Source organism: Bos grunniens, chromosome 13, assembly GCF_055505025.1.
Source record: "Bos grunniens cultivar Pamir isolate PY7600 chromosome 13, Bosgru_T2T1.0, whole genome shotgun sequence".
Taxonomy (NCBI): domain Eukaryota; kingdom Metazoa; phylum Chordata; class Mammalia; order Artiodactyla; family Bovidae; genus Bos; species Bos grunniens.
In genome coordinates, this window is record NC_141177.1 from 40890620 (window position 1) to 40915717 (window position 25098).

Below are 25098 nucleotides of genomic sequence, written 5' to 3' on the forward strand. Positions count from 1 at the left end.
CTGCCCTGCTCATCCCTCCCCCTGCACCCAATACCCTCAGCTGTCACAGTCCCTTTCAGCCTTTACTGCCCATCACTGCACTGAGCTGGATCCCCTGGACAGATACCCTCCGAACCCCACGTGGCTTGGGAGCCCCGGGCTCTGCGCACTGGAGTCAGGGGCGCTGCTCTAACAGGTGAGCCGCTCCAGAGTTCTTCACCCTTACTGGCCCAACTTGATCTATGTGTGATTGTTCGGTAGAAGATGAAGGCTCTGTGATGGGGGTGGAGGAGGTGAAGGGGGTCCAGCTATGGACTAATTTCCTCCTGTCCTCCTGTGGATCCGGACCATGAGCTGGTGTTGGGCCATGTCGGGCCTCTGAGGGCCTCTGGGCGAGCCTCTGAGTGTGTGGTTGTCACTGTGGGAGAGTCTCAGGAAGATTGCCAGCTCGTTAAACAAAGAACAACTTCATTTCCGTTGCAAAGCTGCCCTGAGCAGGTATAAACCTATAAGTGCAGGCAAAGAATTTATTATTCTCTCTAAAAATACACAGACTCAGCCTAACAAAATGGTTTTACAAACTTCAGCTAGTCTTAATGCCCCGTGACTGTTGCTATTTACTGTTTGAGGGAAAAGAGAAGCGTGTGACTGGGTTGTCTGTAATGGCAGCTAGTTTTTGAGGGACCTGGATTAATCATTTTCCTGGTCATGTTAGGTTTTCAATGTGAGGTTTTCTCCCTCCTGTCTCAGAAGAGAGCTGCCTACACTTGGTGCTGGTTGTCCTGCCAGCATATAAACTGCCACTAAACTGAAGTGCACTCCTGCCAAGTGTCTCACGTGGTGGCACCCAAGGTGCCCCAGGACGGTCACAGGCCTTGGTGGCCCGAAGACAAAAGTTCCAGACCCGTGACCTGAGAGCCCTTGAAGGAGGCTGTGTGGGGCTGAGGTTCTCAGGGACCAGGGTGCCGAGGGCAATGTGCTTTCCTGGGACCCCACCTGCCTCGTCTGTCTGAAGCTCGGGGGACCCGTCTTGTTGCTCAGGGGCACAGGCCTGTCCTTTCTGAGTCTGCCGAGTTCTTCTGAGGAAGTGCATCTGAAGAATCAGCAGAGAGCTTGTAACATGAACCCCCTTCTGTCCCAAATACTAGTGACACATGGGTCCACATGTGCGCACACACCCTTGCACACATACCCGAAACGTGCACGTATCTACAGCCTGCTCTCCATGTCCAAGGATCCTCCTTGGACTGCTCTCCTGGGTTGCAGAGACACCGCCCTGCTCCTACTCTGGGAGTTGGGCCATTGCCTGGGGGTGGGGTCTACGCTACCTTCAAGTTCTCAGTGCTGTTGGCATGTATTTCCAACTGTGCCTCCCTAGGGTGCGGGAGGTCTGGTAGGACCTGCTTTGGGAACCCTGGGGCAGCCCAGTGTCCCCATCCTGTCCTACGGCTGTCTGCAGCGCTGGCTGTGCCAGTTCCCGGGCGCCTCCTGCCTGCCGGGCCGAGGCACGGAGGCCACTAGGCAGCGCGGTGGGCCTTGTGTGGTGCTGGCCGCGTGGCTCTGGGAGAAGGACAGCCTCTTTGGCTGGGGTTCTGTCCTCCAGACACGCTTCCTTCTTCAGGCGTGGTACTCACTTCCTGATGGGAAGTAAAGGGGCAGGGATCAGCCTGGGATGGCCGGCAAACATCTCCCGGGGAGGAGGGGCAGCCTGTGACCTGAGGCCGGAGCCCGGGCCACAGGGCCGCCCAGCTGATTTCCAGCCTGCCTCTGCACAGAGGTGTGTCTGAACCCGTCTGAGGGAGCCAGCAGGCCGGCAATCCTGGGCCCTCTGGCACTGCCTGAGGTCTGTAACGCCAGGCAGGCACAGATAACTTGGGTGTCTCCCTGAGGGGGTTCAGCCAGATAGCACTGGCTGCTGCTCCTCCCAGCCGTCCACGTACCTATTTCACAAGCTGGTCCTTCATGGTCTGTTCAAGCAGACAGATTCTAGAGATGCTTGGGGGTGGGGATGTGCACAAACACAAATCCCTTTCCCCTAGACAGGTGGGGGACAGTTCAAGACCACTGCCTGCCTGGAGCCTGGAGTCTGGGCCAAGGATTTCCAAGTGGGGAATGGACAGAGGGCGGGGAGCAGAGTGGACAGCTGTGGCTGGCCCCTGTGTACTGCACTCGAGGCCTCTCAGCAGGGGGTGCCTCTGAGCCTGGTGCCCAGTCAGAGCAGAGAGTGGGCTGAGAGTCTTCACCAGGCCCTGACCCAGGATCTCCCATCTGAGGCTCTCTGAGGAGGGGTCCAGACATGAGCCCTTTACAGTTTTTTTAAAACTTTATTTTATTGAAGTATAGTTGATTTACAATGTTGTGTTACTTTCTGCTGTACAGTAAAGTGATTCGGTTATGCATATATGTATATAAATATTCTTTTTCACATCGCTTTCCATTATGGTTTATCACAGGATATTGAATATAGTTCCCTGTGCTCTACAGTAGAACCTTGTCACTTATCCAAGACGTGACCTTTTAAAAAAGCTGGAGCAGATTTTAGCCCTGGCTTGGCCTTCCGCTGTGAATGTGGGTTACTGTGAGGGCAGTGCGGCTGCGGTCGCGGGCAGGCTGTGCAGCTGAGCTGGGTGGCTGGGCTGCAGTGAGGAGAGCAGGCCTTGTCTCCCCCGCCCCCCATGTGCCCACACGTGAGCTGAGTGGAGTTTCCATTGTGGCTTCAGCCCTGGAGGGGGTGATTTCTGTGGTGGTTCCGGCTGGGCTTTCTTATATAGAGGGTGCACAGTGAGGAGCCCCTGTGGAGGCGCAAAGCAGACACATGCCCGCCCTCCCCCAACCCGCCCCCCCCCCCCCCCCGCCCCATGGAGGGCACCTCCTCCCTGGGGCAGCCGGCATTGAGCATTACTGGCCCCAGTGCAGAGGGGCCACTGGGAACACAGGATGGTCCCCAGGCTCTGAGGCGCCCCTCTGTCTGCGGCAGCCAGACAGCAGCCCTGGGCAGAGGGGGCGGCGAGGTCTGAAGCCTGGAGGTACCTCCTCAGAGGCTGGCTTGTGTCCCGGTTGTGGCCACTTGTTACTGTCACAGAAGGGCCACCTGGGCTCTGGCAGGAGGAAGCAGGAAGTCTCGCTGGGACGTGGCTGGAGACGACGTTGAGGAAGTCCTGGGAGTGAGTTTTGAGAGGCCAGGAGGGTTTCACAGGCCAGTGCGCTGAGGGGCGGGGCAGCCGGGTAGGTGCCCTGTGTTCCCACCCGCTTTATCCCCGACTGTGGGCGACCTAGAGAACATTTCTGGCTCACGGAGCCTGTTTTCTCCTCCCCTGGGTGCTGGGTGCTGAGCAGCCCAGGGAAATGAAAGCCCAGGCCAGGATCTGGGAGGATACAAGCCTCATTTAGCTGTAGGTCCGGGCCAGGCGAAGGGATGCCAGGAAAGGATTTCAGATTTGATGAGGGGAAGGGCTGGTGGCCCTGCTGCTGCTGGTGCTGGGAGGGGTGGGTGGGTTTTCCAGGAAGAGGACCTCACCTTGGGAGAATAATTTAGGGTCTGCTAAAAGGCAGCATTTCTGCTCCTCCCAGCCCCCAACCTTGCACCTGGCGCTTCTCACCCGCAGATGAATTACAGTTTGCAGCGAGCAAACTCCTGTATTAACAAATTAGGGCAACTGAAGGGGAGGATTATTAACTGGTATAGGGTGGTGGAGAGGTGGGGTGCTTTGGGATGAACCAGCGCCATTTACCGTGAGGCACCAGAACAGGGGCACCTGTCAGGCAGGGGAAGTGGGTTTGTGAGGGTGGGCTCCTCTGGGCTGGGGCACAAGAGGCCAAGGGCCGCCAGGCTTGTGTGCGGTGTCCCCTGCCTGCCTCTGAGTAACTCTGACTGCAGAACTCGGTCAGGAATCCCCATGCAGGCTCCCAGAATCCGGCAGGACTCCTGAGTTACTTGGATCAAGCTGGTTTTAAACCAGTATTTAAGTTTCCTTGAGACTTTAGTTTGAAGCTGGCAAATGCTTTGAATTCTTCTCTACAAGATACTGTTTTTCCCTCTTCTTTTGAGCAAGCTCTTGGAATCTCACATTTTAGAATGGCCCTATTTTGGCACCGTAGTGGGAATGTCCTCCACGAGAGTCGACCTTCTTGACGGGGCCTTTCTGGGAAGCCCCTGGCTGACGTTCAGTGTGAATAACAATCGCCTGCCTTGGCACTGGCCCCCTGTTTCTGTGAGCCCCCTTCGGCTGTGCGAAATGTGGGAGGGCCTCGCCTTGTGGGAGGACGAGCAGCCTGCCGAGGGGAGGGGCGGAGCTCAGGCACCCGGGGGTGGGTAAAGGGAGGGGCGAAGGCCTCCGCCTGGCCCCTTGGGACCAGCCTTCCGGGAGGGGAGGGGCTTCTATTCCAGCTGTGTGGTTGGGCTTCTGGCGGCTGCAGACCCGGTGTGCTGGGGGTGTGGGGACCAGAGCTGTGCCTGGGCGGTGTGGAGGCCCTATCGGCCACGCTCCTCCGCCACCCTCCTTGGCCACTTCGAGACTCCAGGAGGTAGAAAATCAAGGCCCCCTGGAGGGAACGGCCCAGGGGGCTGGCAGCCCTGAGATCCCACAGGGCCACCTCGAGGCTCAGCAGACATGCAGCCGCCAGTGTCCATGGTGCCAGACCCTTCCATCTGCTGCCCGAGACCTGCTGCCTGGAGGGTTCCCTATAACCAGCCAGGGGCCTGCTGTCCTGGCCTTGACCCTAGGCCTGGGCAGCCTCTGCTGTGTGGGTGGCTGACGCTTACAATCTTCACTGGGATTCGCAGTCGTCCTCAGTTGTAAAGCATGAGACCTGACGCCCAGCTGGCCTCGAGGACTCTCAGGCTCCCCGAGCTGGAAAGGCCAGAAAGGGGGTCAGACAATGCAATGTCTGCTCTGTGGGTTGTGCTCCGGAGTTTTGGAAGTGGTAAAGGTGTGAACAGTGGGGCTGCCGGGTGGCCAAACCTGGTGACAGGCCTGCACGCCTGTGTGCAGACAACACATCCCTTCACCAACAAGGGCCGTGTGTTCCTGGCCCCCCGCGCCCACCCCAGGACAAAGTTAACCATGAATACTGACTGGAGAGGTCAGCGCCAGAGAGCTCCAGGTGGCCTTCAGGAGGGACAAGGGATGGCTACAGAGCAGGTGGGCCTGAGGGCGGTGGAGTCCTGGTGTGGCTGTGGGCTGAGGTACAGAAAATGCAGGTGCTGGAGTGGCTGGGGGGCCGGGCTTGGGGCTCTCAGGCTTTTAGAGGCAGGAGGGGTCACTGTAGGTACCAGGGGAGGGGTGATGGCCTGGGGAGGGAGGAGGGGCTGCCTGGCCCTTCGTTTTCTCTGCTGGCCCCCTGTGACTGTTTTGGACCTCATCCGAACCTGGGAAGGCGGGGCGGTCCAGATCCGGGGAGGCTTGACAATTTCCCATCAGCAAATACAGTCAGTGTCCTCTGGGAAGCTGGCGCAAGGTTTCTGGGCCATAGGGAGGGTGAATTCCTTTGCTCGGTCTGGGCTGACAGCCCCATCCTCCCTGCTGGTTATGGTTGGACTGGGGCCGCAGACTTCTCTCGCCTGGGGCTGGCAGGAAACTCAGGGGTTCTTAGTGGGTTGGTGCTGGCTCCCTCTTTGTGAGTGAGGCTCTGAGTCTGGAAAGGAAAGAACTCCTTTTCCAGAGACAAAACTTGGGCTGAAGGCCTGTGCTGAGGTCCAAGGGAAATCAGGCGTGAATTAGGGAAGAAGTCTGACCTGTCACTTCTGTGCCACAGGGTGGTGTCTGGGTGGGAAAGACTTAGGTTGAGCGGGAGACAGACCCTGGGGCAGGTGGTTCTGAATGTGGGGCCAAACACTGAATCATGAAGTAAATCCACCCCCCACCCCATTCTCCTCCATCCTGCTGCTGCTGCTGCTCCTGTTGCTAAGTCGCTTCAGTCGTGTCCGACTCTGTGCGACCCCATAGACGGCAGCCAATCGATTAGGCTCAATTCAACTACTGTGAGTGGCCTGGAACACTTCTCTTGCTAATTTGAACCAACCCAAGTAAAAATGTTGGTCTTCCCTGGTGGCTCAGTGGTAAAGAATCCACCTGCAGTGCAGGATACCCAGGTTTGATCCCTGGGTTAGGAAGATCCTCTGCAAAAGGAAATGGCAACCCACTCCAGTACTCTTGCCTGAAGAGTCCCATGGATGCAGGAGCCTGGCAGGCTACTGTCCATGGGGTGGCAAAGAGTCGGACATGACTTAATAACTAAACAACAACAACAAAGAAAAACTGTTACACTGGACTTGGCCAATGGCAAAATTGTCAAGTCTGGGAGCCTTTGTAATAGTATTCAAGTTGTTCTGAAGCTGTGGGTTTTGAGAGCAGCCCTTGGGGCCAGACTGGGTTTTAATCTTGACCTGATTCTTGACCCTTTCAGCTGAATAGCCTTGAGAAGTCACTTAACTCCTCTGTGCCTCAGTTTCCTCATCTGGAAAATGGAATGGGTGATGGTAACTTCCAACCCTTGGGCTGTTGTGAGGCTCCATGGATGTGCCTAGGATTCAGAGCAGTGCTGGGCACAGGACATCTGCTCAGTAGCTGTTGTCACTGAAGGAACTGTGAATGGGAGTGGGGTGGGGAGGGTAGGAGGAGAGTGCTCTGGGCAGTGAACCCTCAGGGGCCTGGGGGTGGCTGAGGCTGCCTGGATGGCAGGGTCCTTGTGCTCACAGTGGGTGGTGAGCATGGCTGGAGAAGATGGGGCAGCTGGTGGAGGTGGGGGGGAGACACGACAGGTGGTAGAGGGGCAGGGGGCACCTGCCTTCCCCCAGCCTCTCAGAACCCCGGGCTGTGGCTGAGTACCTAGAACCTGCTGCTGACAGCGGCCTCGATTGTGGGTGATGTATCCTTCTCAGACCCCTCCCACCTCAAGCAAGGGCTTCCCATCAGTACCCACTGCAGGGCACGGGGCTGCAGGGGAGGGCTTCTGTAACTGTATTCAGATACAGCGGTGACCCTTATTCACCCTGAGCCAATGACGCAGCTGCCTGCAATTCACACAAAAGTAAACTGACATCCTCACTCTCCTTCCTGCTGTTAAGGAACCACCCATTGTCACCCATTTTCTTTTTCTGCCTTTTTCTGCAGTAATTATAGCTACTGTTTATAGGATGCTCTTATATGTGCCTAGAACTTCAGATTTGGTCCTGTCCTTTTTTTTTATTGGAGTATAGTTGCTTTACAACATTGTGTTTTTTGGCTGTACAGACCCTGTAGGTCTGTTTGGACTGCTGTAACAAAATGCCACTGACAGAGGGGGCTGAGAAATAATGGAGACTTATTTCCCACAGTTGTGGAGGCTGGAAGCCCAAGATCAAGGTGCCAGCATGGTCGTCTGCTGGGTGGGTTCTCCTGGTCATAGCCAGTGCCTTCCCTCTGTGTCCTTACCTAGTGGAAGGAAAAAGGGAGCTCCATGGGGTCTCCCTTGCTGCTGCTGCTAAGTTGCTTCAGTCGTGTCCAACTCTGTGCGACCCCAGAGACGGCAGCCCACCAGGCTCCCCCATCCCTGGGATTCTCCCTTATAAGGGCGCTAATCCCATCATGGCGCTCCACCCTCATGACCTAATTTCCCCCTAGTGCTACCCTCTTTGGGGGTAAGGACTGTGCAAACATTCAGACCACAGGAGTCCTGGAGACCGCCTTAGAAGTACTCCTATTATTGGACCATACTATGGTTGGGTCAGTCAGGACCCAGGTGTATGGGGAGTTGAGGGTAGGGGGGAGCCCCACCTCTAATCAGATGTCCTTCACTGAGACACTCTCCTGAGAGGGAAATTCTCTGAGTTCATAACTTTCCACAGAGTATAGCAAAGCCTCAAGAAAAATACATTTACTTTTTGTAAGGAATTTAGAAAACATGCAGCTTCAGTGAGCCTCAGTTCACTGGCTGGCCTAGGGTCAGCAGTGGTGTTTCATCTCTTGTTTGCTTCGAACCCTGAGCGTGTCTGGGGCTTCGTTGGCAAGGGCAGCTTGGGCGTATTCGTGTTGACATGTGGCAGTGGCTTTACAGTTCCCTGCAGCTTACCTTTGCTCAAGGTCATGGTCACGAGATCGAATCATGACGTGAGAGGAATTTCATACTTGGGTTATGAGCCCGCTCAGCTGAATTTCCTGGGCTTCTGTTCTCTGGTGGCAGTAAGTAGCAGAGTAAGCACATGGCCTCACGTTAGATCAGATTTAGTGGCTACAGTAATGTCTGGGCCAGAGGAGTTTTGCCAGAGGGAAGGGGATGGTCCCGAGGCCTGGCAAGCCTCTTCCTGTGGGAAGGGGTCCCTTCTGCTGTGCCCCACTTCTCTTGCCAACCTTCACTTTTCTTACCATCTTCACCTTCCAGAAATGGCTTACTGAAGAGAATAGCAAAGTCTAGAGAAGTAGGGGCTTCCCAGGTGATCCAGTGGTTAAGAATCCGCCTTGTAATGCAGGGAAGGTGGGTCTTACCCCTGGTTGGGGAACTCTGGTCCCACATGTTGCAGAGCAGCTAAGCCTGCGTGCCACACTAAGATCCCGCATGCTGCAACTGAGACCTGGGGCAGCCAAAGAAGTCAAGTCTAGAGAAGCAGACTGAAGGAAGACCTGTCCTGTCCAGTCCTTCATCTGGACCCTGGGCTTGACCCCTCCCGTCAGCACCAGGCTAGGGGAGAGAAGACACTGTCGCAGGCCTCCACACACCCAGTGACACCGTTCCCTGGGCTCCTTCCCTTCTCGGCAGAAGGAAGCGTAGACAGAGGAGTAGCCATGGGCTGGCCTAACAGTGGGGTTGTCCTGCCCATTGCACTCTCTGAGGGGCAGGATGTTTCCTCCAATGTGACCCTCTCTCAGTGCAGGAGGCTGGGAGGCATCTGCAGGTGGACCAGCACTCACGGTTAGACCCCAGGCTCCAGTCACCCTGTGCCTGCCTGGGCTCTTTCAGGCTTACCTGCTGGTCTCTTCCATTCCACAGACATCTGTCACACACCTTATTCTGCACTAGGTCCGGTTCTGGATACTGGGAGGAAGGCAGTGAACAAATCCCTGCTGAAGGGAAGCTGATACTCAGTGGGGCAAGTGGACAATGAAGGAGGTAGCCTCTTAGCTAGTGAACACAAGAGCCACAGTAATTGTAGCAAGTAAGCAAGTTGTGTGTTCCACATTAGTTTCTTAGATACAGCAGCAGTGCGTGTGCGCGCACACACACGTGCACGTGCACACACACACATACACACACACACACACACACACCCCACGCTTATCTTAATTCCCCGGGTCTGTCCAGCTGTGTCCTGTTTTTATTGAGCTGGACCAGAGATGGCTTTCTTCTGTCTGTGTTCAGGCAGGTATTGTGTTGATTTCACATACTTGTGGTTGGATTAGCGTTGCCAGCTGAAGCTTAGAGTTGGCTGTGAAAGGTCTCCTTTCTTCCCCAAGGCCAGGCAGCCTTTTGCTGTTCAGCACCCTGAAGGCGAGGCAATTCTGTGTATTTGTGCCTGTCATTTTCATGCCTCCACATGGAAGGCGTGGCCCTGAGGCGTCTCCTGGCAGACAAACGTAGATAGCTTGTTCAGAACCTGATTGACGAATAATGTATTGCTCCTCGCACTGGAAAATAGAACTCAAACTTATTTTGTTAGGTGATTTCTCAGAAAGCTGCATGTCACTGTCCCTTGGAAAAACCCCACAGGCAAGGAGGAAGCAGTGTTTCCTGCAGGGACAGCCCAGAGCACTGGTCACTGAGTGACTGCACTATCTATTTGATATAGAAGCAGCATATCGGTTTGTGAAAGTCTGAGAAGTCATGAATATCCAAGGACAGCTTTTGGATGATTTTTGAGTACCCTGGAGTAAATTTTTAAGTACCTGGAGGATCACTTGCATAACATGTACATTTTCGTGATTTGAAGATCTAGGTTTGCTGACCTTATTCTCCAGTGGTGTAAGTCTGGAGGAAATTGTTAACAAAAATCCAAGTTTTAAAAAAATAATGGGTGCGCTGGAAAGATGAGTAGAAATTGAGGTGGAATTAAATAGGGACAAATAGATAGTCTGGAAAGTCCGATTTTGAGAATTAATTCCCTGATTGTGATAGGGCAAAGCCCTGGTTAGTCCTGTTCTGGGTGTGGCGATAGTTAGTGGGTTAGTGACCTCATGTTGAATTGGGGCCACCTGTGTTAAGCATTAAAAATAAATGTGTTCTTCATTTACATGGTTAAATATAAAATTGGGGTCAAGGGTCTGGGTTTCCTTATTCTGACCCGAGCAGACACCATGGGAGTGCTGGGGTCTGTTTTGTGACCTGGAAGTTTCTAGGGTGTGAGAGTCGGTTCCTGGAGGGCTGGGGGAGAGAAGCTGGGAGAGAAAGGCTTTGTGGGATGGTGGAGGGAGTGTTCCAGGAATCTTAAGGGCTGTTATTGCATGACAGAGTTATTCTGGACATCTTTAAAGGCCTGAACTGGACCAAGGGCTGGAAATGGAACAGCCACAAATCTTGGCCTGATTCTAGGAAGACTGTTTCTCTATTGAAGTAGCAAAGAAAGAGGGAGTGCTGTGTGAGGTGACTCCCAGCCCCTGTTTAAGCAGAGGCTGGACTGATGGGGCCAGGAACCCCAAGGAGGTTTCAAGGATTTCTTCGACCCTGAGTTTTATGGCCTTGGTGGAGAGGACAGGAAGGGCAGTGAACTCAAGAGCTTTACCCAGATCAGATTCTTTATCAGAAACTTCTCTGGAGGCAGCAGCAAGAGTGCGGGACCCAGGCTTCCCAGGTGGCTCAGTGGTAAAGAATCTGCCTGCCAATGCAGGAGACACGGGTTCCATCCCTGGTCCCGGAAGATCTCACATGCATGGAGCAACTAAGTCCGTGTGCCTAGAACCCGTGCTCCACAGCAAGAGAAGCTACCACAAAGAGAAGCCTGCACACTGCAACTAGAGAGGAGCCCCCACTTGCCACAATGAGAGAAAAACCTGCACAGCAACGAAAACCCAACACAACCAAAAATAAACAAATATAAAAAAAGAGTGCGGGACCTAGCGGACTCAGTGGCAGGGCCCGTGGGAAGGCCCCTTGATCCTCCAGGGAACACCTTGGCTACTGTCGCTTGGTCTCCGCACCTTCCCAGGGCCACACAGGTCGGTTGTCCAGCTCTGGTCGCCAGGCAGCTTCTGGCCGGAAGGAATCCTCTCCCTTCTGCTGCCTTCCTCCTCCTCCCCACCGCTGACCTTTCCCGAAAGTTCTCCCTGCTGCCCTCAGCAATCGTACCCTAAACTGAGGCGGTGAACGCCCTTCACCCTCTCATGTGCCTTCACTTCCCCATCAGAGCTGGGCTGCCAGAGGACACTCTCCTCTCATTTCCTTGGTCTGGTGCCCAGCTTGCCCTCATGGTACCGAGAACAGAATTTTTAACATCTTATGAATTCACCAAAGTGAATGAGTTGATTTTAGTACTTTTAAAAGTAATTTCAAACAAAGATGCCTGATGGTAGAGATAATCTCTACTGAATGTTTGGCAGGGTCCTGAGTGGGTGATGCTTCTCGGTCACACGTGTGACAGTCCAACAAGGTGGAGGGGTTGTTTCTCAGGTGCTGTTTCTCAGGTGATCTTGTGCCGGCTGTGAAAGCTGAGCTCCCATGCCTGTCCAGCTACTGTAGTGAGTAACCCAGGCCACTCTGTCTGGGCCATTCTGTTCCTTCTTTCACTTCAAAATGCTGCCTTCCATCCTTCCGTCTGTAGAAAAAGGACAGGATTTCATCACCACTGATCTCTGACACACTTGAGCCTCCATCTCCTCAGCACCAACTGCATAAATCTTCAGGGCTGTTAAAAACAGCATGTGGGCTGCGCTTAAGTCACCTTCTGGGTGACTGACCATGACTGCCTCTTCAGTGCTGTCACATACAGGAGGCATGTTTCTGGGCCCTGGTTCTGGGGCTTTTGCTGTTGGGGGCGCTCTGGGTGCTCTTTCTTTCATCACAAGCTCAGGTGCAGGGTGGATGGGGCGCCAGTGAGTGGTGCTTTTGTCCTAAAGCCTTAAGAGAGGGGACGGGGTCTGTGCCAGTCTGGGCAGGAGTCAGGAGAGAGTGTAGGCCGCACTTGTGTTACCAAACCAGACTTGAGTCACTCCGCTCACCCGTGCACAGTAGAGCCAGCCTGCTGACAGCAGGTTGTGGTGAAGGAAAGTGCAGCGTTTATTGCAGGGTGCCAAGCAGGTGTCCAGGGTAGCTGGCGCTCAAAACACCTGGACTCCCCGATGGGTTTTGGAAAGCCTGTTAAAGTCCAGGTGAGGGAGGGGAGTCCCAGGGTATGTGAACAGCTTGTGCACAGTTCTCTGATTGGTTGATGGTGAGGTAACCGGGCTGTTAACATGATCAGTCCTCAGGCTCCAGTAGGTCCAGAGGCTGCAAGTAGTTCATTTCTTCCATTTGGTGGGGGTTTTAGCATCTGTAAGAGGACTCAGGAACGTGTATGAGATACGGTTATCTGAGTGTTTCAGAGAGGAGCTAAAGCGGAGTATATGGGGAGCGGTGTCCTTTAAGGTCCTGCTTGGTTATGCTGGTGATCTGCTCTCATCTGGGCTCCCCCAAAGCCTATCACCACCCCCCCTTTGTTTCCTGGTGGCCCTTGCCAGGCTGCCCCTTTCTGGGTCTCTGAGCATGGGGCAACCACAAACACTCCTGGGTCCTGGCCACAAGGGTGGAGCCATGTGTGTGGGACGAACTTACTCTGCCCTTCCATGCCAGCTCTTTCTGTTAAATAACAAATACAATAAAACAAAAGCAGCAAAAATGGGGAACTTCCCTTCCTGTGGGAAGTGAGGTTCAGCAGGACCACTTGGGAAATAGAGTTGAACTCATTGTGCAGCTGCTTCTGCCCTCCTGTACTTCCCCCACCCCTGGTTCTGCTGCAGACCCCTGGTTTCTGGGGGAATGTCATCCTCCCAGGGTTGGGTTGGGTCATACACAAACCTCAGGCCAATCAATCAGCTTGTTCAGGGGGATGCTGCACTCTGATCGGCTAGCCGAGCCTAAGACTGGGAGTGGAGGCAGGGGCCTCGTGGGTGTGTGAGGTGAGGGCATGGTGTTCAGCATCCCCATCCCTCACCCCCGCAGTCCTGCCACAGGCCCATGGGCTTCCTTCCTCCCCAAAGTTCTGTGGCTTCACAGAATTGGGGGTGCCCTGCTCAGCAAGGCCTGTGTTGACCCAGAGAACTGGGGCCTCTCAGGGTGGATGTGTCAGGAGCCTCGGGGACCAGATATCCCAGGTCTGAGAAGCCCTGTTCTCTGTGGACGAGGGGCAGGTGATTTTCCTCAGCAGTGTGATCGTGAATCCATGTCAGTACCAGCCTACAAAGTTACAATGTTTTCTGAAAAGATTGTCCCATGTACCAGGTGTTCCAGCGGCTGCCCTCTTCAGGCTGGTTGGGGTTGCAGTGCCTGCAGTTTGCAGAACTGTTCCAGCCCTCCCCCTTCTCTGACGGCCCTCCCTCCCTTGTGCTGCAGGGAGCTACTGGAGACCACGTGCCGCCTGGCCAACACACTCAAGAGGTATGGAGTCTGCCGAGGGGACCGAGTGGCCATCTACATGCCTGTCTCCCCACTGGCTGTGGCTGCCATGCTGGCCTGTGCCAGGATCGGAGCCATCCACAATGTCATCTTTGCTGGCTTCAGTGTGGGGTCCTTGGCTGGGAGGATCAACGATGGTGAGCATGTGGGCAGTGGGATGGAGGGAGAAATCTGGGTCTCCCTTGGCCTTCAGGGACTCAGGGTGGTGGCAGACATCACTGAAAGTCACAGAGACAGATGACAGGCACTGCCAAGCACAGTGTGTGGCTGAATGAGCGTTTGCTCTATGAGCTGAGATCCAAGTGCACTGGATTGAACCACATGAAGAAGGAAGATTCCAGGTGGAGGGAACGGCATAGGTATCCGCTGGAGGAGGCTATGTGGCTGCAGTGGAGGCAGGAAGAAACGTAGGGTGAAAGAAGGCTGGGGAGGCATAGGGAAGGTTCCATCAGTCAACAGATGAAAGCCTTTGTGGTGAGGAATGATGGAGTCAGATATGGGCCTTGTGGTGTATCTTTGACTTTCTGTGTGCAGGTAGGTCAGAGGCTCCCAGACAGGTGTGTAGAGCAATATCGTCTCCTTTTTTTTTTCTGGTGTCAGAGGGCAGAGTGTCTGCATGGTGGCCCCTTGTTTGTACAGCCAGATCCCTGCTCCCTTGAGATCCTGGAGGGCTTGCTGAGCTGGCTCCCCCAGGAGGGTGCCAAGTTCTGGGGGCCGTTGGGAATTCTTTGTGTCTCACAGAAGACTTGCCTTTCGGTAGTGGACAGAGCTGAAGGGCAGAGTTCTCAGACCTCTGCTGACCACCCTCTTTAGGAAAGACTTGGGAGCCTTTCTGCTTCCTTCCAACATTTCCTGTTGCTTTCAGGGTTGGTGCTGCCATTCCCTTCTCTTTCTCTCAACTTGAGCACCTACTGTGTGCCAGGCTCTGTCTAAGCAATCTGTGAAGGTCATCTCCTATAATTTTAATTTGGTCTTCATAAATACCATATGAGATAAGACTTTTGCCATTTCCACCCTCTCCTTTTTCCTGATACCATTGCATCACTTTAAAGTGTACAATTCAGAGACATTAAGCACATTCACAGTGTCGTGCAACCATCATCACTATTCCAGAATTTTCCACCCCTCAAATGGACATCTCATATCCATAAAGCAGGCATTCACCATTTCCCCTCATCCAGCCCCTGGCAACCACCGATCTGCTTTCTCTTTCTGTGATTTGTCTGTTCTGGATGTTTTGTAAAAACGGACTCCTACAATGTGTGGCACTCTGTGTCCCACTTCTTTCACCAAGCATGGTGTTTTCAAGGTGGGCCTGTGTTGTAGTGTGAATCAGTATTTCATTTATTTTTGTAGTTGAATAATATCTCACTGTATGGATAGATTACATTTTGTCTATCCATTTATCTGTTTATGGGCATTTTGACTTGTTTCTAATTTTTGGCTATTGTGAATAGAGCTGCTATGAACGTTTATGTACAAGAACACCTTCTTTCTATTGTTTTGGGTGTATACCTAGGAATGGAATTGCTGGCACATGTGGTAAATCTATTTTAACTTACTGACGAACTGCAAAACTTTTCCAATGGAACTGCTCTGTGTTCCATGTCCACTAGCAATGTGTGAGGGTTCCAGTTTCCCCAAATCCTCATCAACACTTATTTTCCTTTTAAAATAATTATAGCCGTCCCAGTGGGTCGGAAGTGGTATCTCATTGTAGTTTTGATTTGCATTTTCCAAATGACTAATATCACTGGATATCTTTTTATGTGCTTGTTGTCCATTTGTGTCTTCTTCGGAGAAATGTCTGCTTAAGTCCTTGGCTCTTTTTCTAATTGGTCATTTGTCTTTTTTGTTGTTGTTGAGTTGTGAGTTCTCTATATATTGTAGATACTGTACCTTTATCAGATATATGATTCACAATTATCTCATTCTCTGTGTTGTCTTTTTGCTTTCTCAATATTGACCTTTTATGCACAAAAATTTTTAATTGTGATAAAGTCCAGTTCATCTATTTATTTTTGTTGTTTGTATTTCTGGTGTATTATTTAAGATTCAGTTGCTGAATACAACGTTATGAAGATTGGTCTCTGTGTTTTCTTCTAAGAGTGTTTTTAATAGCCTTAGCTTTTTCATTTAGGTCTTTGATGCATTTGGAGTTAGTTTTTGTATATGGTGGGAGGTAAGGGTCCAACTTCATTTTTTTTAATCTGTGCATATCTAGCAATAACAGAACCATTTGTTGAAGAAACGATTTTTCCCACGTTGAATGGTCTTGGCATCCTTGTCAAAACTAACTTGACTGTATATTTGAGGGCTCTTTTCTGAGTTCTCTATTATGCTCCACTGATATATATATCTATCCTTGATTTTCGTATGTTGAACCATCCTTGCGTTCCAGGAATAAATCCCTCTTAGTCATGATATATTGGAGAAGGCAATGGTACCCCACTCCAGTACTCTTGCCTGGAAAATCCCATGGAGCCTGGTGGGCTGCAGTCCATGGGGTCACTAAAAGTCAGACACGACTGAGCGACTTCACTTTCACTTTTCACTTTCATGCACTGGAGAAGGAAATGGCAACCCCCTCCGGTGTTCTTGCCTGGAGAATCCCAGGGATGGGGGAGCCTTTTGGGCTGCCGTCTATGGGGTCGCACAGAGTCGGACACGACTGAAGTGACTTAGCAGCAGCAGTCATGATATATAACCTTATCGCTATGCTACTGGATACAGTCTGTTAGCATTTGGTTGAGAATTTTTGCATCAGTGTTTATAAGGGATATTGGTCTGTAGTTTTCTTTTCTTGTGATGTGTTTGTCTGATTTTGGTATCAGGGTAATGCTAGCCACATAGAATGAGTGAGAAAGCATTTCCACCTCTGCAATTTTTAGGATGAGTTTGAGAACGATTGATGTTAGTTTATTTTTATTTGGTAGAATTCTCCAGTGAAGCCATGTGGTCCTGGGGACCAAGGCACAGAGAAGTGAAGTCACTTGCCTGGGATCATACTGCTGTTTAGTGACAGATGCAGGGTTTGAACCCAGGCATCCTGCTGCTGCTGTTAACATTACATTAGGCTGCTCCTTTTCTGTTTTGCTGATGTGGTCATAGTTACCAAATGTTTCTGTTAAGATTCTCTGAAATAAGAAAAAGCAGCTGATTCTGGGGAATTGGTGACTGGATGCAGGGCAACTCCTAGACCTCGGGAATCCTAAACAGCCAGGCCATGGGAAGGCAGGGCCCAGTCAGCTCCAAGAGGCTCAGTAGGGAAAACTCCTACAGCTTTTCTCCAGAACTTTGCCATTAAGCAACTCTTCCCCAACACCCTACACCTCCATTCAGATGTCAGTTTCCTGGGGGTAAGACCCTATTGGGACAAATGTCTGTGTTCTCTTGGGTCAGTGAGGGTAGTATTTTGGTTATCTGTTGCTGTATTACAAGCTACTCCAAAAGTCAGTACTTAGAATAGTATACTTTCTTATTATATTTCATGATTCTGTGGGGCAGGAGTCAGGTGGGCATAGTGGGAATGGCTTCACCATGCTCTGTGGTATCTGGGACATCAGCTGGGTTGGCTTGGATGGTTGGAGGGGCCAGGGGTCTCTTCCTCTTCATGTGGCCTTGCACATGATTGATGTAAGCTCCCTCATAGCAAAGGCTGTGGGGCAGAAGAGTGGCCCGAGCGATTGCCAGTGCCCAAATCCCCAGTAGCTGTGAATATGTCCCTTCCGTGGCAGATGACCTCTGCAGGTGTGATGGGGTGCTAAGGTGGGGGATGATGCGGGTTGTCCCAATCTGACCACCCAAGTCCTTAAAAACAGAGAACTCTCTTTGGCTGAAGCTGTGGCAGAGAGGAAGGTCAGAAAGATTCAAAGTGGGGCAAGGACTTGGCCTGCCTTTGCTGGCTTTGAGGATGAGGAGGTGTTGCCCCGGGGAGGGTGTAGTGGTTCTAAAAGCTGAGGACAACCCCTGACTGACTGTCAGCAAGGTGGGGACCTCAGTCCTGCAGTCACATGGAACTGAGTTCTGCCAACACCTGAATAGCCTGGAAGCAGATTCTACCCCGAGCTTCAGGTGAGATCCCCAACCCCTGACCCCTTGATACTGGCTGTGAAACTCTAAGCAGAGAACCCTGCCGAGCTCACCCAGGCTACAGAACCATAAGCTAAAAAAACAAAATGGGTGTTCTGAGACACTAAATTTGTGGTAATTGGCCATGGGAGCAATTAAAAACAAATATAAGACTCCCCTGGTGGTCCAGTGGTTGGGAAATCTGTCTGCCAATGCTGGGGACATGGGTTTGATCCCTGGTCCCAGAAGATTCCACGTTGCCACAGGGCAACTACCTTATGTGCCACAACCACTGAGCCTGCGAGCTGCAACTCGAGAAGCCCTCATGTCCAAGAGCCATGCTCTGCAACAAGAGAAGCCACGCAATGAGAAGCCCACACATGGCAACTCGAGAGTAGCCTCTGCTCATTGCATCTAGAGAAAGCCCATGCATAGCAACGAGGACCCAGCATAGAGGAAAATAACTAAATATTAAAACAAACAAACACAGACAAATACAGATGCTGAGATCTGGTAAAAAAGAAAAAAACTAGGGTGAAAGCAAATTCCCACAAAGTGTCTATGGTCCCACCTGTGCTGATGCACTTGCTGCGGCCCTGCTGCCCGTCCTCAGGGGCCTCAGGGAGTGGAGGCTCCCCAAGCACCTCCTGGGGACTGGATCTGCCAGGGCCTGGAGGTTCCAGTCCTGGAGGACCACTCAGGCAGGGAGGCCTTGCACAGGTGGGCACCAGGAGGAAGGCCTGCATCACGGAGGCCGGGGTCCCAGCACCCAGGATGGGCAGGGGCTGCTGTCTCCTCCAGGGGATCCTGAGCATCCTGCCTCATATGTCCTTTCCCTTGGCTGGCCCGTCTCCCTTCCTGCCCGATGCAGAGCTTCCCTGGACAGTCCCCGCCCAGGGAGACGGGCCTGGAGAATCTCAGGCAGGCTCTGTCCACCTGTCTCAGGTGGCCAGGAGGGCTGTGCCACCTCCAGGGTTCTTGCTTGGGAGGAAGAGAGGCTGTGAGCATGCCTTTCGAAAGTGCATCTCAGACCGCGAAGCTGAGGGAGACTAGTGCCTCGGGTAGGGCCCCAGGAGCTGGTCCTGGAGTGAGAATTCAAGTGCAGGCAGTTCACTGGGGAGGGGGTCCTGGGAGGCATTGTGGGCTGTGGGGTGTGAGGCTGGGGACCTGCCCCCATGGGTGCCCAGGTCTCAGACCGCATGGGAATCCCGAAGGCTATGGGGCCCCATGCATCAGCATGACCCCCAAGGGGCAAGGAACCTGGTTGAGGGCTGCTGAGTGGGGTGGTTCCCCAGCACCTCTGCCCATGGCTCCGAATCAGGCCTCTGTGCCCACACCACAGGTTGAGGGCCATGTGTGGTCGTCAGCAGGGCAGCTGGATGTTTGTTCCAGGCTCTTCCTCAGGGGCCAGTTGTACAGTAGCCCACCTTAGCCCTGATCCCTTCAGTTTATTCCAGGTTTGGGTGTTGTGGGTGGAGGGTGGGTGGTGGAGGGTCCCCCCAGAGCAGGTGGGAGTGGGAATCTGGAAGAGTTGAGCTTCCGGTGGCTTCTCTCCATTATAGCCACTCCTCCCAGGTTCTGAGCACGAAGTTCCCAGAGCAGATGGAACTTCACATTTGCTCAAGGATGGACTTTCTCCATCACACCCTTAAGCCTGGGACGTGTGGTGGTCTGGGCTGTGAGAGTCAGAGTGGGGAGGAAACTGACCATAAATTCCTGCATTTGACTCCGATAGCCCAGTGCAAGGTGGTTATTACCTTCAACCAAGGACTCCGGGGAGGGCGCGTGGTGCAGCTGAAGAAGATCGTGGACGAAGCCATAAAGGTCTGCCCATCCGTCCAGCATGTCCTGGTGGCTCACAGGACAGACAACAAGGTCCACATGGGGCATCTGGATGTTTCCCTTGAGCAGGTGAGTCTATCTTTTTTTGTATAGTTTGAGCAGAAGAGGTTGCCATTGGATTAACTGGGTCTTATCAGAGTGTAGTTCTCAATCTGGGTCCCCCAGAGGTGCCCAGTGTTCCTTTGTGTTATCTGATGGGCTTCCATCCTGGTGGGGAAGATGGAACTCAAAGTCCACAAACAGAGGGAAACACTTCACATAACGAAATGATAGGATCCATCCTTTAATCTGGCATTAACTAGGGCGGGCTAGATAAAGTGAACTCTGAGCCTGGTCTCCCAAGTCCTGCGGCTATGGGGGAGAGGAGGTCTCTGGGAGGCTGGGTGTGGGGCAAAGTCTCTATCCTAGATGGGCCATCTGGTCCTCTCCCTCACAGGAGATGGCCAAGGAGGAGCCGGTATGTGCCCCGGAGAGCATGGGCAGTGAGGATATACTCTTCCTCCTGTATACCTCGGGGAGCACCGGGAAGCCCAAGGGGCTCGTCCACACCCAGGCGGGTTACCTGCTCTACGCTGCCCTGACGCACCGGGTAAGGCACAACCCTGGGGTGATCTGGGGGAGGGGCCAAGGGAGGCTGGACTGGGGGGCCACAACTGCTGCTGTGTTCAAGAGCAGGGCCAGGAGTGCTGGCATCAGCGTGGTTGGAGGGGTGGGCTTATGGGGCAGTGTCTGTGCCTGTCAGAAGGGCCTGGGTCCCGCACGCATGTCTCCTGCTTGTCCTCAGCCCATCACATGTGTGCTGAGCCTTTGTGGGGCCTGCCATGCTGCTGGCACAGCTGCTTTCCGGCACTGGATGCCCTGGACACTCCAGCTTTCCTGGGCCCTTCTCCCATATGACTGCACTGGTGTAAGGATGAGTACATTGCTGTTATTTTTGAAAATGCTTTCTTCTGTTTAAGAGATCTTTTGGATCTGATTTTAAAAGAAAGTAAAACATTTTCATGGGCCTCTAAAGTACTGTGGCCTCTAGGCTCTGCTTACTGGGGCCTCAATTTAAAAGGAAAAAATTTTTTTAAAGATTTGCTTTTATGAGGAAACTTAAATTTAGTCCATGGAGATTGCATCCAGAGGGCCATCCTTTAAGGATTATGAAGCAAATGATCTGGAACAGCTTTATTCCAGTAAATGCATTTAAAAATCAGTACTCATTTAAATATGAGTGGGTTGGTGGGGGGTTCTGGTTACTGTGCATCCCTGGTTGCCTTGGGGAGGAGCTGACCCTTTCAAGGGGTCAGGGACGAGCTCTCAGGATACTATCTGTGGACCTGACTTTCTCTGGCCAGAGGCAGAACTCAGCCCCTATCAGCGTGAGCAGCAGTGGAGCAGACTGGCCAGGTGACCCGGAAGCCCAGGTCTATCCAAGCAAGGCTTGGACACTGAGAGCACCCACAGTCTGGCTGAGGTCCAGGGCCCTGTCCCTTCAGTCACTGGGGGGCTTGGGGGAGTGCTATGCTGATCAGCCAGGTCAGTCACTTGGAGGCGGACCTCATGGATGAGTGTGGACTAGGAGCCAGTGCTGGAAGGCAGAGATGCGGCCTGTGAGTGCTGGCCACTCGTGGGCAGCTCTGAGGTTGTGGAAGTGAGGCAGAACAATAGATATGGCTAGAACCAGGCCAGGCAGATGAGGTATTACGTTTGACACTATCCATGTTAAAGCCCCTGTTGTCTGGCTGCTGGGTGACCGTGATCATCACGGAGCCGTTCTTGTCTGAAAGTCCCTTGCTCAGCTCTGGGGAGCGTGTTGCAAAGACTGAAACGTTGGGTAAGTCAGAACACTTTGGAAAATGCAACTACTGAGACTGAACACTAAGAAGTCGAAGAATGGGTCAAAGTGTTTCCCTATTTCCCTAATGCTAACGAAATTAGCACTAGGGGTTCCCTGGTGGCTCAGATCGGAGAAGGCAATGGCACCCCACTCCAGTACTCTTGCCTGGAAAATCCCATGGATGGAGGAGCCTGGTAGGCTGCGGTCCATGGGGTCCCGAAGAGTCGGACACGACTTCACTTTCACTTTTCACTTTCATGCATTGGAGAAGGAAATGGCAACCCATTCCAGTGTTCTTGCCTGGAGAATCCCAGAGATGGGGGAGCCTGGTGGGTTGTCGTCTATGGGGTCACATAGAGTTGGACACGACTGAAGTGACTTAGCAGTAGCAGGTGGCTCAGATGGAAAAGAATCTGAATGTGGGAGACCTGGGTTCAATTCCTGGGAAGATCCCCCTGGAGAGGGGAATGGTAACCCACTCCATTATTCTTGCCTGGAGAATTCCATGGACAGAGGAGTGTGGTGGGGTCTATGGGGTCACAAAGAATCGGATACAACTGAGTATGAACACGACTAACACACACACAGCATTAGGGAAGCTGTCAATGTGGTGAAACAGTCTTCATTTGTTTTCAAGTGTTACTAGGGCACTGTCTGCATGAGCAGAAGCAATGGGGATGCAAAGGTGGGACCATCTTTTGAATTTCTCTTCAGTTCAGTGAGGGCATTTTAAAGCATTAGGAATAGAAACTTTCAGCCTTTTGTATGTAAGCGTGTGTCTGTGAGTGTGCACATATGTGTGTGTCCGTGCATGTGCTGAAGGTGTTAGGACTGTTGGTTTCTTCAGGGAAAGGGAAGTTGAGTCTGCAGGGGTGGCGGGGATGTGAGCAGGCTTCAGGGATGTGAGTGGTGGTGTCGGGGTGTCTTGCTGGTCCCGGGCACCTGCTGTCCTTCCAAGAACGGCAAGGAGACAGAACACCAGTCTCTTGAAAGACGTGGCATGGTGGGTATGCATTGTGTTAAAACCCTCTCAGTCTCAGGATGCTGTGGGCTTTGGGGTGTGGGTGTCCTGCTTCACTGGTGGAGCAGGAGTGCTGTTTCCTTGAGATTCAGCCTCTGCTCACAGCTCCGCAGGGTCCTGGCCAACTTGGGACCGCTGTGCTGTCTGGGAACTGCTGGGGGATCTCAGGGTGTGTCTGTGGCAGCAGGAGATGGGACTGCTCATCCAAAGGTTAAAAACCACCTTTACTGCAAAAGAGAACACAGACACAGGGACTTCTCTGGCGGTCCAGCAGTTCAGACTCCATGCTCCCAATGCAAGGGGTCCAGATTCAATCCCTGGTCAGGGAACGAGATCCTGTATGCCACAGCTAAAGATCCTGCAGTGAAGACTAAAGATCCTGCTTGCCACAACTAACACCTGGCCCAGCTAAATAAAACAAAAACACAGATACAGAAAACCGTCAAAATGAAATGTGTGATTTCACAAATGATTGCTCAACAAACCCACTTCAGTCAAAAACAGGAATACCTCCGCCTGACATGGAAGCCCCTTCCTGGCCCACCTGATCAGAGTCCCCCCTTGCCCCTCGACATGCATCCTGGGTTTTATAGTGTCCCTGCCCTGGTTTCCTAGTTTTGTCACCCTAACGTGCATCCCTAGATACTGTAGCTTACTGTTGCCCACTGATTGTTGTTCAGTCACTCAGCTGTGTCCAACTTTGTGACCCCACGGACTGCAGCATGCCAGGCTTCCCCGTCCTTCACTGTCTCCCGCACACTGGTAGTTGCGGGTAAGCCATGTTTACAGGTGGATTTTCCTCCATCCCTTCACTGCCTTAAACATTGTCCATCGTAGCGCCCGGCCCTGTGTCGCTCTTTCCCTTTGTCTCCTACAAACGGGCAGGTGGACCTGCAGACTGAGTCAGGCTCAGGTTTGACCCTTTGGCAAGAATAAGGAGATGGCCATATCTCAGGTTCTTAAAAGCTGATGATGCTTGATGTGTTTCTCGGTCAATTTGGCTTTTGTTTTTTTGCCCTTTTTAAAAGATTTTTAAAAATTATGGTGTAACTTAATACAGAAGAAAATGGCAACCCACTCCAGTAATCTTGATTGGGAAATCCCATGGACAAAGGAGCCTGGTGGGCTACAGTCCATGGGGTCGCAAAAGTCAGATATGAGTTAGCGACTAAACCACTAAAGGCAGAGGTGCCCTTATCTTAGACACAGGACTGGATGGAGTTCGCCTGTGGGTACACACGTGGCTCCCACCTGTGTTAGGACACAGGCTTCTCCGGCTCCCCCAAGGCCCTGACTTCTGCCCCCCAACCCCACCTCAGGACCAGTGCTGGGTGGCTCCTGGCACATGGGTGGGCTTTGTGCTGGGCTCCTGGAGTGTCCTCTCTGGAGTCTGGCTCTCTCTGCTGTCCCCAGTGGCCGGATCCTCGCCGTGGCTGCTCTGCCACAGCTGGGCTCGGTGACAGGACACGCCCAGTGACGTGCAGGAACTGCTGCCAAGCTCCTGATAGCCCCTCCCCTGTCTCTGCAGCTTGTGTTTGACTACCGGCCAGGTGACGTCTTCGGCTGCGTGGCTGATATCGGCTGGATCACGGGACACAGCTATGTGGTGTACGGGCCCCTCTGCAATGGAGCGACCAGTGTCCTTTTTGAGAGCACTCCGGTTTACCCTGATGCGGGTGCGGGCTGCAGGAGGGGCCGGAAGAAGGAGCAGAGGTTTGGGGGGGTGTGGGGCGAGTGGTGGAGAGTCCCGATGACAAAGCTGCCGGGCCAGGCCAGGTGTGCAGAGGGGTCACACGAGCAGTGGAGAGGGTCTGACCTCTGAAGGCTTCAAGAGACCACCCACCCTAACGTCCCTCTCACCTCTGCGGCCACCTGACTGGATCCTGCCCTTCCTCGAAGCCCAGGCCAGTGGCCAGCCTCCTGGGTCCCCTGCTGCCTGTCCTTCGGGCCACTCGGGCAGTGTGACCTGGAGCCGCTGCCATGGAGTGGCATTCCTTTGAGGACCCCCGTCTTGCTCTCCTGGCATCTCCCTCCCTCATGCCACCGCGTCCTCCAGCATCTGTTCAAATGTGACTGGATGTTGGAAGTTGTACCGAGGCTGTCGCCCAGGCAGTCCACGGCAATGATAGCTCTGTGCCCAGAACTTTGGTCCCTTGCCTGGGTCCTCTCCAGCCTCCTGCAGAGGCCAGCTGAGCTCCTGGAAGACATGCAGGGGGCCTGGCTAGGGATGGGAGGCACGTCTCAGGTGGCCTCAGTGAGTTGGGGGTGATAGGGCCCGTGCGTCCTGTGTGTCACCGCTGCTCCAGGGAGCACTGGTCACCTCTGGAGGCTGTGTATGTCCTCCTGGATGTGGGTTCTGCATTGGTGCTACTTCACCGTAACATCCCTTTGACTGCTTCCTTGCTGTGTCACGTGGGTCAGGACGTGGGCTGGCAGGCCCAGGGCCAGGCAATGGCTCCAGTCCCCCATGTAGGGTGTGCGGAGGTGGCGCACGGGGAGCCCCTCCCCTTCCAGCAGTGGTACAGAGTGGGTTTCGTGGACACTGCAGGTGTTTGTATACATCCAGCACATGGTAACGTGGGTCACCTCTGAGTGAGGCTCACGGAGGTGACATGACCCGGGGCCTCTCATAGGTCGGTACTGGGAGACGGTGCAGAGGCTGAAGATCAATCAGTTCTATGGCGCCCCGACAGCCTACCGGCTGCTGCTGAAGTTTGAGGACTCCTGGGTGAAGAAGTATGATCGCTCTTCTCTGCGGACCCTGGGCTCAGGTGAGCGGCTGCAGGCGCATGTGTGTTGGAGCTGC

General features: G+C 53.1%; 1 protein-coding gene across 12 annotated transcripts in view; it reads left to right on the forward strand.

Annotated features, from left to right (window-relative positions):
- The window catches only part of ACSS1 (acyl-CoA synthetase short chain family member 1), a 44998-nt gene that overhangs the window by 10426 nt on the left and 9474 nt on the right, over positions 1–25098 (forward strand). For 6 of the 12 annotated variants that reach the window (XR_015138745.1, XR_015138746.1, XM_086331171.1 and 3 more), the window contains exons 3-7: positions 13471–13670; positions 19340–19515; positions 19883–20035; positions 23821–23968; positions 24926–25063. Coding sequence is in view for 9 of the 12 variants with exons in the window: in XM_086331171.1 (XP_086187297.1) it covers positions 13471–13670; positions 19340–19515; positions 19883–20035; positions 23821–23968; positions 24926–25063 (815 nt within the window). In the remaining 3 variants the exon portion in view is untranslated. The remainder of the gene's footprint in view (positions 1–13470; positions 13671–19339; positions 19516–19882; positions 20036–23820; positions 23969–24925; positions 25064–25098) is intronic. The other 6 variants (XR_015138747.1, XM_086331179.1, XM_086331180.1 and 3 more) reach the window with 1 other exon arrangement.